Source organism: Schistocerca americana, chromosome 5 (assembly GCF_021461395.2).
Source record: "Schistocerca americana isolate TAMUIC-IGC-003095 chromosome 5, iqSchAmer2.1, whole genome shotgun sequence".
In the NCBI taxonomy this organism is placed as follows: Eukaryota; Metazoa; Arthropoda; class Insecta; order Orthoptera; family Acrididae; genus Schistocerca; species Schistocerca americana.
The window spans coordinates 463,874,803-463,891,193 of NC_060123.1; the positions used below are offsets into that span (position 1 = coordinate 463,874,803).

The 16,391-nt window shown below is 42.4% G+C and overlaps 1 protein-coding gene across 1 annotated transcript in view; it reads right to left on the reverse strand.

Annotated features, from left to right (window-relative positions):
- Positions 1 to 16,391, reverse strand: part of LOC124615904 — a 295,777-nt gene that overhangs the window by 29,918 nt on the left and 249,468 nt on the right. Inside the window, exon 14 of the mRNA XM_047144080.1 lies at positions 13,201 to 13,357. Coding sequence (XP_047000036.1) covers positions 13,201 to 13,357 — 157 coding nt within the window. The remainder of the gene's footprint in view (positions 1 to 13,200; positions 13,358 to 16,391) is intronic.

The window sequence follows — 16,391 nt, forward strand, 5'->3', positions numbered from 1 at the left end:
GTATTGAAGATATGTGATTTGAAAGTACCAGATTGTCTATATGTACTTAGCAGCCATTCATATAAGTATTGTAAGAGTGGCTGCGGATGTATTATGCAACAGCCTGCCCCAAGATCATTATGAACTGTCCGATACCACCGTTTTTGATATGCGTTAAGTGTATTTATCGTACTATTCAGTGATTCCTAGGGCCTTTTATGTGTATTTTTATACGTATTGTTCAGTTAAGTTTGCCTGAAAACCTGTCCTCCTTTGTAAATACATATACAATATATGTTGTCATTAACAAAAATATGTACATATGCCAAATTGAATATCAAATCGTGAAATTGAAGTAATAAATGTTTAGCAACAAATATTAAGAAGCTGTGGAAATGTTCGCACAAATAACTAATGCCTCAAATTACAATAACTGCAATTTGTAAATTTGCTAACAAAAACCTCATTACGACTCAAATGAAAATAACAATCATTATCCAGTTGTGTAAATTAATTTGTTATTCATTTTTATGTAATTCATTGTAATTAATTATGCTTGTGAATTATGCAGATATTTACCTCTTGTTAGTTACACCACCCAAATTTATGAAATTCCGGTATTTGAGAAAATGTGTGTATTTAATTTATGTAATCTGGCGAAGCACGATGTGTATACTTCGAACACATGTTAGCAATAAAATCCATACAGTCACTAATTATGAAAATAAGGTAAAATCAAAATAATTATTGAAATCAGATTGTGAATTAATTTTCACACATAAAACCAAGATGATGGTATAAATATTATGTTATTTGACATTATATTTTATAAGCTGTACAAATGTAACAGCGGGCAGTCAGTCAAGTTTTGTTTACTTCAGGAGTCAGTGCAGTTCAGTTCAGTTCAGTTTCGTCTCTTTTGCACTTACGTCAGTTCCGTCGATCAGGTAATGTCAATAAATAATTTATCAAGCTTGACATTTTCGTGATGTTCTCATTATTCGCAGCACCCACAACATCGACGAACCACAGGCCAACGCAAGTTAAGTAGTAATGTTTAAAGATCGTTGCAGGCTGTATCATGAGACGAGGCAAGAGGCTGAAGTATTTCGCAGTCGTTGAAAGGTTCACTACGTAATTCCATTTGGCAGGAGGTGAAATGTAGGAGGATGTCTTGGACTAGTCATTTCTGCAGTAGACAGATAGCCAGGTAAGAAGATGCCGATGTTGTCATGAAGTGGGTTGCAGGTGTTTAGCAGAAACTACACACTGGTACAAAGATCACATTGAAGGACAATACCTGGAACAGTTGATTATCTTTGGTGGCCCAGAAGACAACTGAGTTTGGCTCACTTCTGAGAGAAAGAGGTTCATGGTCCTGATGAGGAGACACGGCACTCCCAGCAGCTAACCACGTTACTGCGATGAATTAGATACGGAGCCTTAGTGTGGAGTCATAAAAAAAAGTGGGAAGAGCAACCAACCTATGAAGGATGCTGCTTGAGACATTGCAGGAGGCTACAATGATCCTGAATTGCTGTGGCAGTGTCTTTGGTCCACCACAGCATCAGAGTGATGGAAGAAACCTGTAGAAAGGAGGTTAGCAGTGCAAGGTGATCGCATCGGACCTCGACTATGATATCTGACAGAGAGGGGGCAAAGATAACAGCAGAGGCTACAACTGCCAGTTGCCTTTTTGGACCACGCAATGTGTAAGTCAGCCCAGTCTTTGATGGCCTATTCACAGCAAGCAAAGGGACAAATGAAGAGCAGGGAGCCCTGACATCCACAGGCCATGACTCCTTTACCGTATTTACTCGAATCTAAGCCGCACTTTTTTTCCGGTTTTTGTAATCCAAAAAACCGCCTGCGGCTTAGAATCGAGTGCAAAGCAAGCGGAAGTTCTGAAAAATGTTGGTAGGTCCCACCACAACTAACTTCTGCCGCCGAACATATGTAGCGCTACACAGGCATGCTTTGTAGGCACAAAGATAAATACTGGCGCCAAAACCAATGCGTCAGTAAATAAATTTAAAGAAAAAAAGAAATGGAAGACAAGCTTTTTTTCTCCGCCCCGAGTTTCGACCACTGCATTTTCATACATTATCCAACGAAATAATACAAATTCCGAATTGTTCATCTTCGAATGTAGCAGAATTTCAATGTACTACGAAAATCCTACTGGCACGACTGTTTGAGATGTTTGTCAATATGGCCAACTCTAAGTTCTGAATTTTTTCCTACCTGTGAGAAGAGATGGTTGCTAATAGGAACCTGATGAAATGTGAATCACATGCAGTATTCTCTTCACCATAAGAGTAATATGAATATAAACATTTTACCATGTATTCTTTCGTATTTCCTGCTATCTCATTTAAATCCTGTCTGCCTAATAAACTACGAAACTAGAGACAACAGCAAACGCGGAAAAATATACGTATCGTGTCATATTTATATATTATTCTTATGCCTAATAGTGATAAGTCAGAAATAAAGCACGGCAACTGACTAGATTTTTAAATCTAAGATGACTCTAATTTGTGTGAAGAATTTGACGTACTAAAGAAGCGGCCGCAAAGATTTTCAAACGGGGAAAAATTTTCGCCTAACTCTCGTTCAGTACATGTTCTATCATACGCAGTCTATTATTTGGTTCTTGTTGATCATTATCAAAGAAAGCAGCAGTGTAAGTAACAACAAATAGTCTCTTGCCATTGTTTCGCTAATGAGACAATTCCTCTCTCTTGTTTTTTTAATTGTAAGCGGCGGTAGCGCGCACAAAAGCAAGCCATGCCGCGAGCGGCGACAGGGCGTAAACACGCACTATCAGAATGCGACAAACAATGTATGACACAGCACAGTAATGCATTTTCAGCTTAGAGTGACGTAAACACCTATAACAAATAAAACCGTAATTATCAGATCAAAGCAAAATAAGCAATCGATCCAAACCAGACGAAGCACGTGAAAAAGGAAGGGTACCCGTATAAATACGGACGGAGCGCCTGACGCATAGCAATGGCTACGTGGTAAAGCTTAACTGCTAAGCTTACGACTCGAACCAAACTACTGTAGCTGTATCGTCATTCATTATACCTAAATTGTGTCTCATGTTAGAATGGACCAACTTTGTTTCGATTTGGAGGTGCGGCCTAAAACTTTTCTCTCCCCTTGAATTTCGAGTCTCAGATTTCAGGTATGGCTTAGATTCGGGATTTTTTTTTTTTCCTTTCTTTCGAGTCTCATTTTTCAGGTGCGGCTTAGATTCGAGTGCGGCTTAGATTCGAGTAAATACGGTAGTCACTGGCTGACATCGGGCCTCTGACTTACAGGTTTCCGCATAGAATGGTTATGTGAGGAAGCCCTATCACCAGTAGGCACCGGAGGAGGAAGCTACTTTTCCAGCTGGGTGCAGAAAGTAGTTCCTGAAGGCGCTGCCATGGGGACCATAAGAAAGAAGGGCAAAAACTGGGGAGGGGGTGAGGGCTGGAAATTGCTGCAACTTTCTCATAATGGGTAATGTCAATAGGATGTAGGCATTATTATTATTATTATTTTTCTCCTAGGTATAAGCTAGATGATCAATAGACTTATACTCTCGTATCTTCTTTTCTTTCTTAAAGAATGGGCAATCTGGTGAATGAGGAGAATGGTGTTCTGTACAGTTGAAACAAAAAGGGGGTTGTTCGCAAGGACTACTTTCGTGCAGTGATCGTCCACAATTAATGCATTTTAGTTACACCTTGCAGCAGGATTACACATTATTACAGAATAAGCATGTAAACACCTCATAGATGGTGGGATGTGCCTTCTGGGCTTAAACTTAATGCCCAAAATTTTTTTTGTAGTGCATACCAACTAGGAAAGGGCATCATAAATAACTCCTACTGCAAGCAGCATTCAATATCACCTGTGGAGAATATCTGCATAGTCTCATACACACATTTAAAAGGCAATGCAGTAACCAATCTTACATAGTATAGTCTTTAAGTACCCTTTTGATAAAGCCCCCCTGACACCACAGGTATCACACTGCTGATGCCCGAGCTGCTATAGTTCAATTCTTTTATCTTGGCGGCTCGCGCATGCCCGCCCAGACGCGGGAGATTGCTGCGTTGCCAGTTGCACACGACGCACGCGCCAATAGAAGCAGCGCCATAGTATAGCATAGTTCGCAAGCTTACGTTTGGGGGGGAGCACGCAGTTCATGAAGTAAAGCCACCACGGCTGCATTAAGCCTTTCGCTGCTACCTTCCCCCCATAAATGACTTAATTTTGTTTCGATGTTCAACGCAGTTATTATGCAGCATTAAATATAGTAAACCATTGCACGAAATTTTGAAGAGGTTGCAGAGGTAGAAATCCATAGAGTATACTTTCCGTATGGTCGATTTTAGTTGCCACAATGTTGAGAATGAAATGTGGACAAGATACCTAAATTTCATATAAAATTTACTGTGTAACGATAGCTCATTTTAGTACCACTTAGGTGTCGTATGTAATATTGAGAAATATTCTGTCTTTTGCAACTGTAACAAAAGTTTTATTTACACTGAGCACATTTGGCTTTATTTTAAAGCACTTCAATCAATCAAAAGGAAGTAGACAAAATACATTAAACAAAACTGTGGACTTACAAAAACATTAGGACTTGAATATACCATCTATCAGTGAAGTGTTCTGAGCTATGTCAAATATAATTTTTGTGTGTGGCACACACAAACATCATTTATTTCCTAAAACACTGATCTGCCAACACAAACGTTGAATACTGTGTTACCGCAGCACAAAACTACGAAAGGTGACTTGGCAATGGAGGAGACAAAATACTGTCCACTGAAGATGCTTCAAAAGAGAGAAACGCGTCTGGTCTAAATAAGCCCCTTATTACAGTTGCAGAAGAGGAATATAATTCAGTACCATTGGTAAAACTGTGACTGTGGAATAAAAACAAGAAAGAGAACATGAGTACCATTGTGTATGTGCCATACCTTTCCTTGATTGAAGTGCTTTAAAATAAATCCAAACACGTCCAGTGTAAATAATACTTTTATTACAGTCGCGAAAGACGGAATATTTCTCAATATTACATACAACACCTATGTCGTACTTATTAAATGAGATATTGTTATACAGTAAATTTTATATGAAATTTAAGTATCTTGTCCACATTACATTCTCAACATTGTGGCAACTAAAATCGACCATACGGAAATTATACGCTATGGACTTCTACCTCTGCAAACTCTTCAAAATTTCGTGCAATGGTTTACTACATTTAATGCTGCATAATAACTGCGTTGAACATCGAAACAAAATTAAGTCATTTATGGGGGGAAGGTATCAGTCAAGAAGACGTGTAAAAATCAAATTTTTGGGCCAAATAGTTTTTGTGAAATCGAATGATAAGTGTGTCAAAGCATGTGTCTGCACAGGCGAACAGTGCAGTGATGACAAAATCGCACACAGCGTGGAATGCGGCGAGCACGTGTCTGCAGCAGCAAAAGGGTTAATGAAGAGACAAAGCACGAGAAATTTCAAAAAATTGCATTCAAACGAATATAATTCGTGAAGTAAGCCACTTCAATATTATTTTTAGATAATGAAAATATTAAGCACTACACAAGGTTTGAACTCATAACCTTTCGCACAGCAGCCCAACACCTTAACCGTTACGCTAACGCACCTCGTCTAACTACATAACGCCATTAGGACTATAACACGTCGCGCAAAGTACTGACAAACACTGTTGGTATGACTATGAATTACTCATGCTTCGTCAAAGTACAATAGGAAGTAAACAATTACCGCTGTTCTTTATTGCGAAAAAGCGGTTCGTGAGAGTGATACAAACACCTTTCCTCGGTATCGCCTGAATTAGGAGTCTTATTGCTTGTTTGGTTTAATTAATTAATAGAATATGAAGCAATTGGTATAAAGAATGCTTTTTCCAAACTTTCTATAAAAGAATGTCTGCTATCAAGACATTGCTTTTGTTCCATTACTTTATTTATGACTGAACGTTTCTAAAACTGAAGACACTCGTCCATGCTCTACACTTCAGTCGAGATGTGGCAACGTCGTTCTCTGTTCATTGGCCGACTGTGTTTTGTGAAGTCAGATGCGCAGAACGAACCCAAACTCGGCCGCCAACATAACTGACACGCACTTTAGCTCCCCAAACATACCAAGGAATAGAAACTCATCTTCTTGGGGTATCACAATTCCCGGCAATGGCTGTTGTGAGAGATGATCTTCATTGCAGCTAGGTGGCCCCGTGGGGAGAGCCCTGAATCAGAGTTTGTGGCAGCCGGGCAAAGACTCACACATGAAATATATCAGATTAAACCAAAACTATGGCCGTTATGATACAGTTATCTCATCAGACAGTTACAATCCTACTACTTTCCCTACCAGGGCTACCCCATGGAGTGAAAGACGAGCCAGCCAATTGGGAAGAAAACAAAATTCATCCAATACTTGTTGTGTACTCGAAAAAGAGAGATTTTTCCTTGGACAAACCCATTATTTTTTGTGGAACACATTGAAGAAGGCAACCAAAAATTACTTCAGCTGAAATATGATGTTAAACAAGTGAATGAATATGTTGAGAAAGAAAGACAGAACCTAGGGGATAGTGATCTGCCACATGTGCACTGGTATTCTCTTATAAGGGGCTACTTCCATAATCCACTGTGCAGTGCGTTTTAAATGCGTGCAGCATCGTTCATAGCTGTTATTTTGTACATGACATTTTGTGTTGCTAAGTGTTTGTTTTAAGTAGAAATATAGTGTTTTACTTTTACAGTTTTATTACAACAAGAGATATGAAGACTCTCTTGATGGAAAAGCAAATAATTTTTTTTGAGAAAGTTGAATCTCATTGTGGAACATGTCTCACTTGCAAAGAGTTTAGGAATACCTGGGTTCACACTCAATACCATCATTTAAAACAAAAATTCAGTTTTAAAAAGTGCAAACAGAAGTGGAACAAATATGAAAAGGGGAAGACATTATGCAAGTTACTTGAAACATATGGAGCTGGGATGATGATGAATAGGTTTCAGAAAGCATGTGCTTCCAACATCCTGATAACAGCATGATGTTACATGAAAAGGTGCTGAAGGAATACATTCAGAATGAAAATTTCTGTAGATCTAATAGGTGGATTGTCAGAAGTGATATAATGTGGCATACAAAACTGTATGTGGGGAAGAAAATAGTGTGAACTTAAGAACTTTTGGTGAACAGCTGACTGTAATTTTAAAGGTACCTATCTGAAGGAACTTTTCATTGTATTCACAATAACACAGGCATTGCAATGTCTTTTCCTGTTTTAAAAATATGAATACTTTGCCCATGAACTACAGTGCCAATCATGAAGCATGGATGACATCAAAACTATCTGAAAACAGTTGCATTGTCTTGATTCAAAAATGGGAGCTTAAAACAGAAAATTTCTCATATTTCTAGATTGTTACCCTGCACACCCTAAAAATGTAAATTTATGGAATATGCAGTTAAGAGTTCTTGCTAACAATCTGCACCAGCACGTTGCAGCCCTTGGATTTGGGAACTATGCACACTTTTCAAACACATTTTAAAAGATATAGTGTACAGAAGGTATTCACTTCTGTGGAAGCTGGAAAGAATCCTGCCTACTTTAGAATATCGATTCTAGATTCCCCGCCTTACATGAAGTCATGGATGGAGGTTAAGGAGTCCACCACCACAACTGCTTCTGGACAGTTGGGTCTTTCAAAAAAACAAATGAGGAAAATAGATTCTTCCTAGCATATCTATGAAATAATGATGATTGTGAAAGTATCATCACTTCATTGTGGGAAAAGAAGCAATTAGATCATCCAGTGTAAGATTTCCATCATGTTTATGATAAAGTTGTAAATCTTCTGTGTGTCTATACGGAAGAAAGATGCAGGTGTGGACAGCAAAGCTTTCCACTACGTTCAAGAAATTGAAAACCATATAGAAGAAATTCATCACAATAAGTTAAAATGGACTACAATTCTGGAATGTATTTTTGATGAAGGCATAGGTTTCTTGGTGAAAAAAACAGATGTGTTCATAATGGTACATCAAATTTATGTTAGTCTAATGGTCCTCCATTACAAGTCAGTATAATTAATACAGTGATGTTTTATAGGTTACATGCTGAAAAAGTAATTTTCTATCTTTTACTTTTCCCCCACATTTCACACAATTTTTAAAAATCCCTCGAAAGGTGTAACAAAAAGGTTGTACCATATACTATCCAGCATGTCTATAGACCAGACATTAAATTCTTAGTACACCTGAGATACCTCATAATTCAGAGGAACATAAAAAGAAAATTGAGCAAATTTCTGGCAATATAAATGACAGTGTTACAGTTCATATGATGGGAACTCCATTATGAACTTGAATTTTTTTTTGAACTTTAATGAATCAACCTGAACAAAAAATACACCCACCTGATTTTTCTATCTATTCTCCTGACATTGCTACACATTTTCCCCATTTTACTGGCCACATATAAATACCATCCTCAAAGAAAGAAAAGGGACATGTGACAACCACTCATACGTGAAATTAACTACTGCTGCATTTGTTATCGAACTGTTGTCCTCCAAGAACTTCTTTGAGGAATCAAAAAATATGCTAGTTGCAGGGTGATGAGTCTGGGCTATAAGGAGAATGTTCCAGAATTGTCCAATGACTTTCCTCCAGTTTTTCCTTTGTTAATGCAGCAGAGTGCAGCCTTGAATTGTCATGCAGAAGAATCACCATCCGTGACGATGGCCACTTCCAGAGCTTACTCCTTCTGCCAAAGCAACTTTCCCTCCTAGGGGACACCGCCTTGTAGTAGGCAACTTCAGTGCCAGGCGGGAGGGCTTGCGTGCTTCCATGAAGTCGAGAGCTATGTCGGCGGTAGCGTAGCTACTGGCAGGGTCACCCAAGCCGGATTGGTCTCGATTAAGGAGCAAGACGAAATGTGTCCCACAAAAAGGGCACGGAGGGCTCTAGAGGCGTAGTGAAGCCAGCTTCCCTAGGGGAGAAACCTAATACAAATCCTGGAACTACAGGTTGGGTATTGGGCGTGAGGCTAACAACCCCGCCTCTTAAAAATTATACCGTTACTGAAACACAGAAGAGAGCAAACCAGACAGACATCTTGTTCGTGATCTATGGCTTGAAAACAAGGACAAGAGCGGGTTTCGGAATGTGAGAACAATGTTCGAGTCAGGAAAACTGGAACAAGTCTCTAGGGAGATGGAACGATACAAACTGAGGATACTTGGACTGAGCGAAACACGATGGAATGGTTCTGGGGAATTCAGGTTGAGCGATGGGAAGATACTTCTGTAGTCAGGGAAAGAGGAAAGAGAAGACCGTGAAAATGGGTATACTACTGGCAAGAGAAGCAAGGAGAAGCTTATTAGAGTGGAAGCCAATCTCAGGTCAGATTATTACAGCGTAACTCAAGACCAGAGTAAGAAATACGTATCTTGTGTGGTGTTATGCACCCACAGAACAAGCAGACACTCAAGGAAAGAACAATTTCTACGGACAATTGGGAGAGGTTCTAGCCAGGATCAAAAAGAAAGACACAAAAAGGCTTAGAGAAAGTTATGGGAAAACATGAGGCTGGAGTCCAAAATGATGACTGAGAGAGTTTCATTGATATGTGCCTTAACAACAGGCTGGTTATTGGAGGACTGGTGTTCCCATACAAACTCTTCAATAAAATAACATGGCTTTCACCAGATGGCAAGACACAAAATCAGATCGATCATTTTTTCATTTTTCAATTAGCCAGATGTGGAGGTGTTCCCTTCTCCATGTCCGAAACAGAAGAAGTGCTGACAGCAGAAGTGATCATCATCTTGTAATAGCTGAAGTATGGTTAAAGATGGCTGCTACTGGTCATCAAGATGCAAATTGCAGGCAGAAAAGATTCACTGTTAGAAAACTTCAAAACAAAGACATAAGAAAAGAGTTTGTGCAGGAGTTGAAAAACCGATATAATAAGTTGGAGGTGGAGGATCGAAGTGAGGAAGAGGCAAGTACACAAGTGGAGAGGAAGTGGAATAAAATCAAGAAAACCTTCCTAAATTCCAGTGAGAAGGTATTAGGATTCCAGGACACCAGAAGGAAGCCATGGATATCTGATCATACATGGCAGAAGATTTAAGAGAAATAAAGGCCTTGATCAACCAGAGTAGGGACAATGAAAAAAACAATGCCTTAGGGCAAGGTACAATGAAGTTCATCAGCAAGTGAAGAGAAGTGCTAGATCTGATAGAAGAAATCAGGTAGAACAGCTTGCAGAAAGAGCTCAACAGGCAGCAGAAAGGGGCAATTCGAAAGAGCTATATAATATCATCTAACAGAAAAGCTTTAACGAAAGTAAGCCAGTGAAGTTGAAAGAGGGGGAACTGTTGACCAACAGCGAGCAGCAGGTAAAGTGATGGAAGAAATATTTCAGTGAGGTGTTCCATATGACCCTGATCCATCAAGAAGAACAAGAGCAGGAGGAACTAGACCAACAGGAAGCACCTGCACTGCAAATCAATACTCAACCTTCCAGCAAGAGCAAAATTATCAAGGCTCTTAAAAGCTGCAAGAATAACAAGGCACCTGGTGTAGACAGCATGGTGGCGGAAATGCTCAAGGCAGACTATGAAGTAACAGGAGATATGTTACTGCCCCTGTTCCAAGAAATCTGGAACACAGAAACCATCCCAGAAGATTGGAGGAAAGGAATCCTTATCAAGTTGCCCAAGAAAGGAGACCTTACAAAGTGCCACAACTGGCATGACATCACACTTTTGTCAATACCCAGTAAAGTATTTTCAAGGATTGTTTTAAACCGTCTCAGAGTGGCCATGGATAGTAAGCTCAGGAAAGAAAAGGCTAGTTTTAGAGAAAGCAGATCATGCACACAGACCAAATCAACACCATGAACATCATTATTGAGTAATCTATGGAATACTGGTCTCCTTTGTATCTGGCTTTTGTTGACTTTGAAAAAGCCTTTATAGCGTGCAGTGTGAAGCCATCTGGAAAACAATGCAGAATTACGGAGTACCTCCAAAGATCATCAGCATCGTGAAGACCATGTACAGAGAATATACTTGCCAGGTGAAATAGGATGGAAATCTCTCGGAACCATTCATTTTAATTCTGGAGTAAGGCAGGGTTGTTTGCTTTCACCACTGCTGTTTTTGCCGACATTCGATGGTGTCATGAAGTAGGTAACTCGAGAGAAAAGGAGAAGTATACAATGGACTCCATGTGATAGCCTTGAGGACCTGGATTTTGCGGATGACATCTGCCTTCTGTCCCACACTTTTAAGGATATGAGTGAGAAGCTTAAGGAATTGGAAACAGAAGCTCAGAGAGTTGGATTAAAAATAAACATGGCTAAGACTAAAGAGCTTAGGATGAACAGTAAGAACAAGAATGTACTAGCTGTGAAAGAAGAGGAGATTGAGCAGGTGGAGAGCTTTTGTTATCTGGGAAGTATTGATTCCAAAAGTGGAGGGGCGACAGAAGACGTCGAAAGTAGGATCAAAAACGGAAAAGGGGCATTTGCCCAGCCGCGACCAGTTTGGACATCTCGTGAAATATTGTTGAAGGCGAAGCTTGAAATATTGTTGAAGGCGAAGCTTAAAATCTTTGATTCAAATGTAAAATCTGTTCTCTTTTTCGGGTGTGAGATGTGGAAAGTGGCAGCACAAATTAAAACAAGAGTACAAACCTTCATCAATAAATGTTTGAGAACTATACTGGGAGTACGGTGGCCAAATGTTATCTCAAACCAAGAAATATGGCAACGCACCCAACAATGTAAATCCAAGATAATCGTAAAAGAAAGGAAATGAAGATGGATCGGACACACCCTGGGAAGAGGCCCGCAACATATTCCAAAGCAGGCTTTAGAATGGAACCCACAAGGAGCAAGTAGGAAGGGCAGACCGAGGTCGACCTGGCGCAGGACTGTTGAAGTTGAATTGGCAGCCACTGGGCCACTCCTGGAGTAACATCAAGAAGATGGCAACAGACAGCATCAGATGGAGAGCTCTAATATGTGACCTATGCTCCACGTTGGAGTAAAAGGGATTAAGTAAGTCAAAGCAACTTCGGAAAGATTTATGTGTAGATCTTCTGCAATAAGGTCCTGTACAGTACAAATGTTTTCTGGTGACATGCTTGTCTGTGGTTATCTTTGGTGGGGGTACATTTTCCACAGTGACCCATCCTGCCACAAATGTTTTATTCCATTCACATACTTGGAGCTTCAAAAGTATTTCTTCCCAAACTGTACACAGAGCTTCCTAAAAATTTTCACAGGTTTGGGGTCTTCTTTCGCAAGAAACTTGGTGATTATGCGCAAAGCAACAGATGTATTTCTTGGTTGCAAATGGTGGCCTGACTTGAGTGGTTGTGTCACACTAACTGCAGCCTCACAATGCTATTTCAGACATTCCCACCAGCATCCTGTCAAGGTCATGTCCATTTCAGTCCACTACCATAGCAACCAGATTTAAATTTCAGTTCATATTTGACACATCCTCACAGAAAGGAGTACAGAGAATTAGAGCAGAGAGTAGATTTCTTGTTTCATGGATAATGATCCATACATAAATTGTAATGATGTGTGGAACAAGTCATTTTACATTCTCGTTACAAATTAATTTGCAAATGTGCCTGTATGCTAAACACTTAGAAGCTTTTTTTTTTCTTTTTTTTGTGCACAGATGTTTTTCTACAGAATTTTACTTGGCTGTCTTTCAAGACATTTTATACCACCAGGTAAGTGATCAAAATTTGTTGTTGCAGCATCGTGCACCCCTTTTTGCGCTAAAGAAAACCTTAACAGAGAGTAATGAATACTATTTTTCATTCCGGTACTGGAACTATGAACATGATTGTTCCTTCTGAACTGTATTGGATTATTTACAACAAACTTCATGTGGAAATAAATATTCTGTGAAGCAGTAGTCAGAATGCCCAACTCCTTAAACAGATGTCTAGAAGATGATCATGGGCAGGCACCGGATATTACTCTTACTTCGCGTTTTTGAGCAATGAAGACTTTTTTGCTTAATGATGAGTTACCCATGGAAGATAAAACAACAATACTTGAAACTGTCAACAATGTTACAGTTCAAACTTGTTATTAGCACAATTACAAATAACTACACAGAAAATATTTACCTTGTTGAAAGACCAGCAATCTGTGTTATTACCAGAAGTTCTCTTAATATTTGGTAAACATCAAGTGTCCAGTACAGACAGAGATGAATGTCAACAAGCCAATATGCAACATCCATCAACATGCATAACAGCCTTGCATGTATTTTTAAATCAGTTCCTGGAAAAGAACAATTAGATGAAATTTAACTTAATGAAAGAAGATTATGCTTTAACATCCCATTGACATTAGAGACGGAATGTTTCAGGGATGGGGAAGGAAATCGACAATGCACTTTTAAAGGAACCAATCTGGTATTAGCCTGAAACAATTCAGGAAAATCATGGGAAGCCTAAATCTGTATGACTGGACAGACAGTTGAAGTCTTCCCCTACGGAGTGAGAACCTCACCACCATCTTGCTTGGTTTTAACTAAAGTGTTCTATCTTTCCTCAGAAATCATTTGAAAATATTAAGATTCAAGAATAATGAAGCAATCTAGTAACTATTAAGCAGACTTCTCAACCAATACATGGCTGCAAAATTAACTAAATAATTATTGAGAACAAAATTCTATTTCATATCACTAATAAGATTTAACGACAAGCTACTTAATAGTTCATTAATCAAGAGGCAAGAGGGGGAGGAGGTAGGGAGGAAGAAACAAGAGCAGCAAATGGAAGTAGGAGGGAGGAGTCTGGAGCACAGATCAGGAGGAGGCAACGTGTGAGGTGGCACCTGGAGTAAGAAGCCAATGAGGTGTGCAGGATAGTGCCTGGAGCAAAAAGACAAGGTAGCATGTGGAGCAGTGCCCGTAAGAAGCAGCTGAGGCAGAGTGCAGGGCGGCATGTGGAGTAAGAAACCGGAGTGGAATGTGAGGAGGCGACTGGAGCAAGAAGCCGAGGCGACATGCAGAGGAGTGCATAGAGCAAGATGCCGAGGCGACATGGGTGGGAGTGCACAGAGCGAGAAGCCGTAGCGACGCGTGGTGGTGGTGGTTGTTGTTGTTGGTGTGTGTGTGTGAGTGTGTGTGTGTGTGTGTGTGTGTGTGTGTGTGTGTGTGTGTGTGTGTGTGCGGGGGGGGGGGGGGAGGGGGGAGGGGAGTTTCCAGGAGCAAGAAGGTGAGGTGACATGTGGAGGAGGGCCCGGAGACAAAAGAAGCCAAGGTCAGCACGCAGGGGAGGGTTTGGAGCAAGAAGCCGAGGTGACAAGCGGGGCAGGGCACGGAGCAAGAAGCCGAGGCGACATGTGGGGCAGGGCACGGAGCAAGAAGCTGAGACGACATGTGGGGCAGGGCACGGAGCAAGAAGCCGAGGTGACATGCATGGGAGGGCGCAGAGGAGACCTATGGGGGAGGGTGCAGAGCAAGAAGCCGAGGTGACGTGTGGGGGAGGGTGCGGAACAAGAAGGCGAGGCGACGTGTGGGGGAGGCCGCGGAGCAAGAAGCCGAGGCGGCGTGTGGGGGAGGGCGCGGAGCAAGAAGCCGAGGCGGCGTGTGGGGGAGGGCGCGGAGCAAGAAGCCGAGGCGACATGTGGGGCAGGGCACGGAGCAAGAAGCTGAGACGACATGTGGGGCAGGGCACGGAGCAAGAAGCCGAGGTGACATGCATGGGAGGGTGCAGAGGAGACCTATGGGGGAGGGTGCAGAGCAAGAAGCCGAGGTGACGTGTGGGGGAGGGTGCGGAACAAGAAGGCGAGGCGACGTGTGGGGGAGGCCGCGGAGCAAGAAGCCGAGGCGGCGTGTGGGGGAGGGCGCGGAGCAAGAAGCCGAGGCGGCGTGTGGGGGAGGGCGCGGAGCAAGAAGCCGAGGCGGCGTGTGGGGGAGGGCGCGGAGCAAGAAGCCGAGGCGGCGTGTGGGGGAGGGCGCGGAGCAAGAAGCCGAGGCGGCGTGTGGGGGAGGGCGCGGAGCAAGAAGCCGAGGCGGCGTGTGGGGGAGGGCGCGGAGCAAGAAGCCGAGGCGGCGTGTGGGGGAGGGCGCGGAGCAAGAAGCCGAGGCGACGTGTGGGGGAGGGGGCGGACCAAGAAGCCGAGGCGACGTGTGGGGGAGGGCGCGGAGCAAGAAGCCGAGGTGACGTGGGGGAGGGCACGGAGCAAGAAGCCGAGGCGACATGTGGGGGAGGGCACGGAGCAAGAAGCTGAGGCAAAATGGGGGAAGGCCCGGAGCAAGAAGCTGAGGCAAAATGGGGGAAGGCCCAGAGCAAGAAGCTGAGGTAACGTGTGGGGGACGACCTGGAGCAAGGAGCCAAGGTGACGTGGGGGGACAGCCTGGAGAAAGAAGCCGAGGTGACGTGGGGGACAGCCCGGAGAAAGAAGCCGAGGTGACGTGGGGGACAGCCCAGAGAAAGAAGCCGAGGTGACGTGGGGGACAGCCCAGAGAAAGAAGCCGAGGTGACGTGGGGGACAGCCCGGAGAAAGAAGCCGAGGTGACGTGGGGGGACAGCCCGGAGAAAGAAGCCGAGGTGACGTGGGGGACAGCCCAGAGAAAGAAGCCGAGGTGACGTGGGGGACAGCCCAGAGAAAGAAGCTGTGGTGACCAGTGGGGGAAGGCCTGGAGCAAGAAGCTGAGGCGACGTGTGGGGGAGGGCCTGGAGCACGAGACTGAGGCTGTATGTGGAGGAGGGCCCAGAGGAAGAGGTCGTGACAGTATGCAGGGCAGCGACAGGAGATAGAGGTTGAAGTAGCACATGGGGCTTCGCCCGGCACAATAGGCCAGAGCAGTACACAGAGCTGTGTCTGGAGCAAGAGACCAAGACAGCATGCAGGGTAGTTCTGGGAACAAGATGCAGTGAAAGGATGTGGTGAAGTATCGAGTATTATCCTTACAGAAGTATGCTTTGTGTTTGCTATTGTGTGGATAGCTCTGCAAGAATTCATTTATGTTTTATTTATGCGTCAGAGCTATCACCCCCAGCTCTTTGCTATCTACATTTTCGAATCTTTTGCTCTTTTTTTTGTTTTGAGGCATTTATTGTCTGCTTATGGTGTTTTCTGACTTTCAATTTCTTGGTAATCTACATCTGCAGTTGAGCTTGCACTCCACTTCTCACACTTGTGTATCTTGTTACTATTTATGATACTTTGCCCTACTAAGATGCAGGAAAGTGGTGTGGCCTTACCTCTATTACATTACCATTATAAAGAACGTTAAACGAAATCTCACATTTTGTAGCAAAGACACCATTAAAGTATCCATTCATCACAACTACAGTGAAGG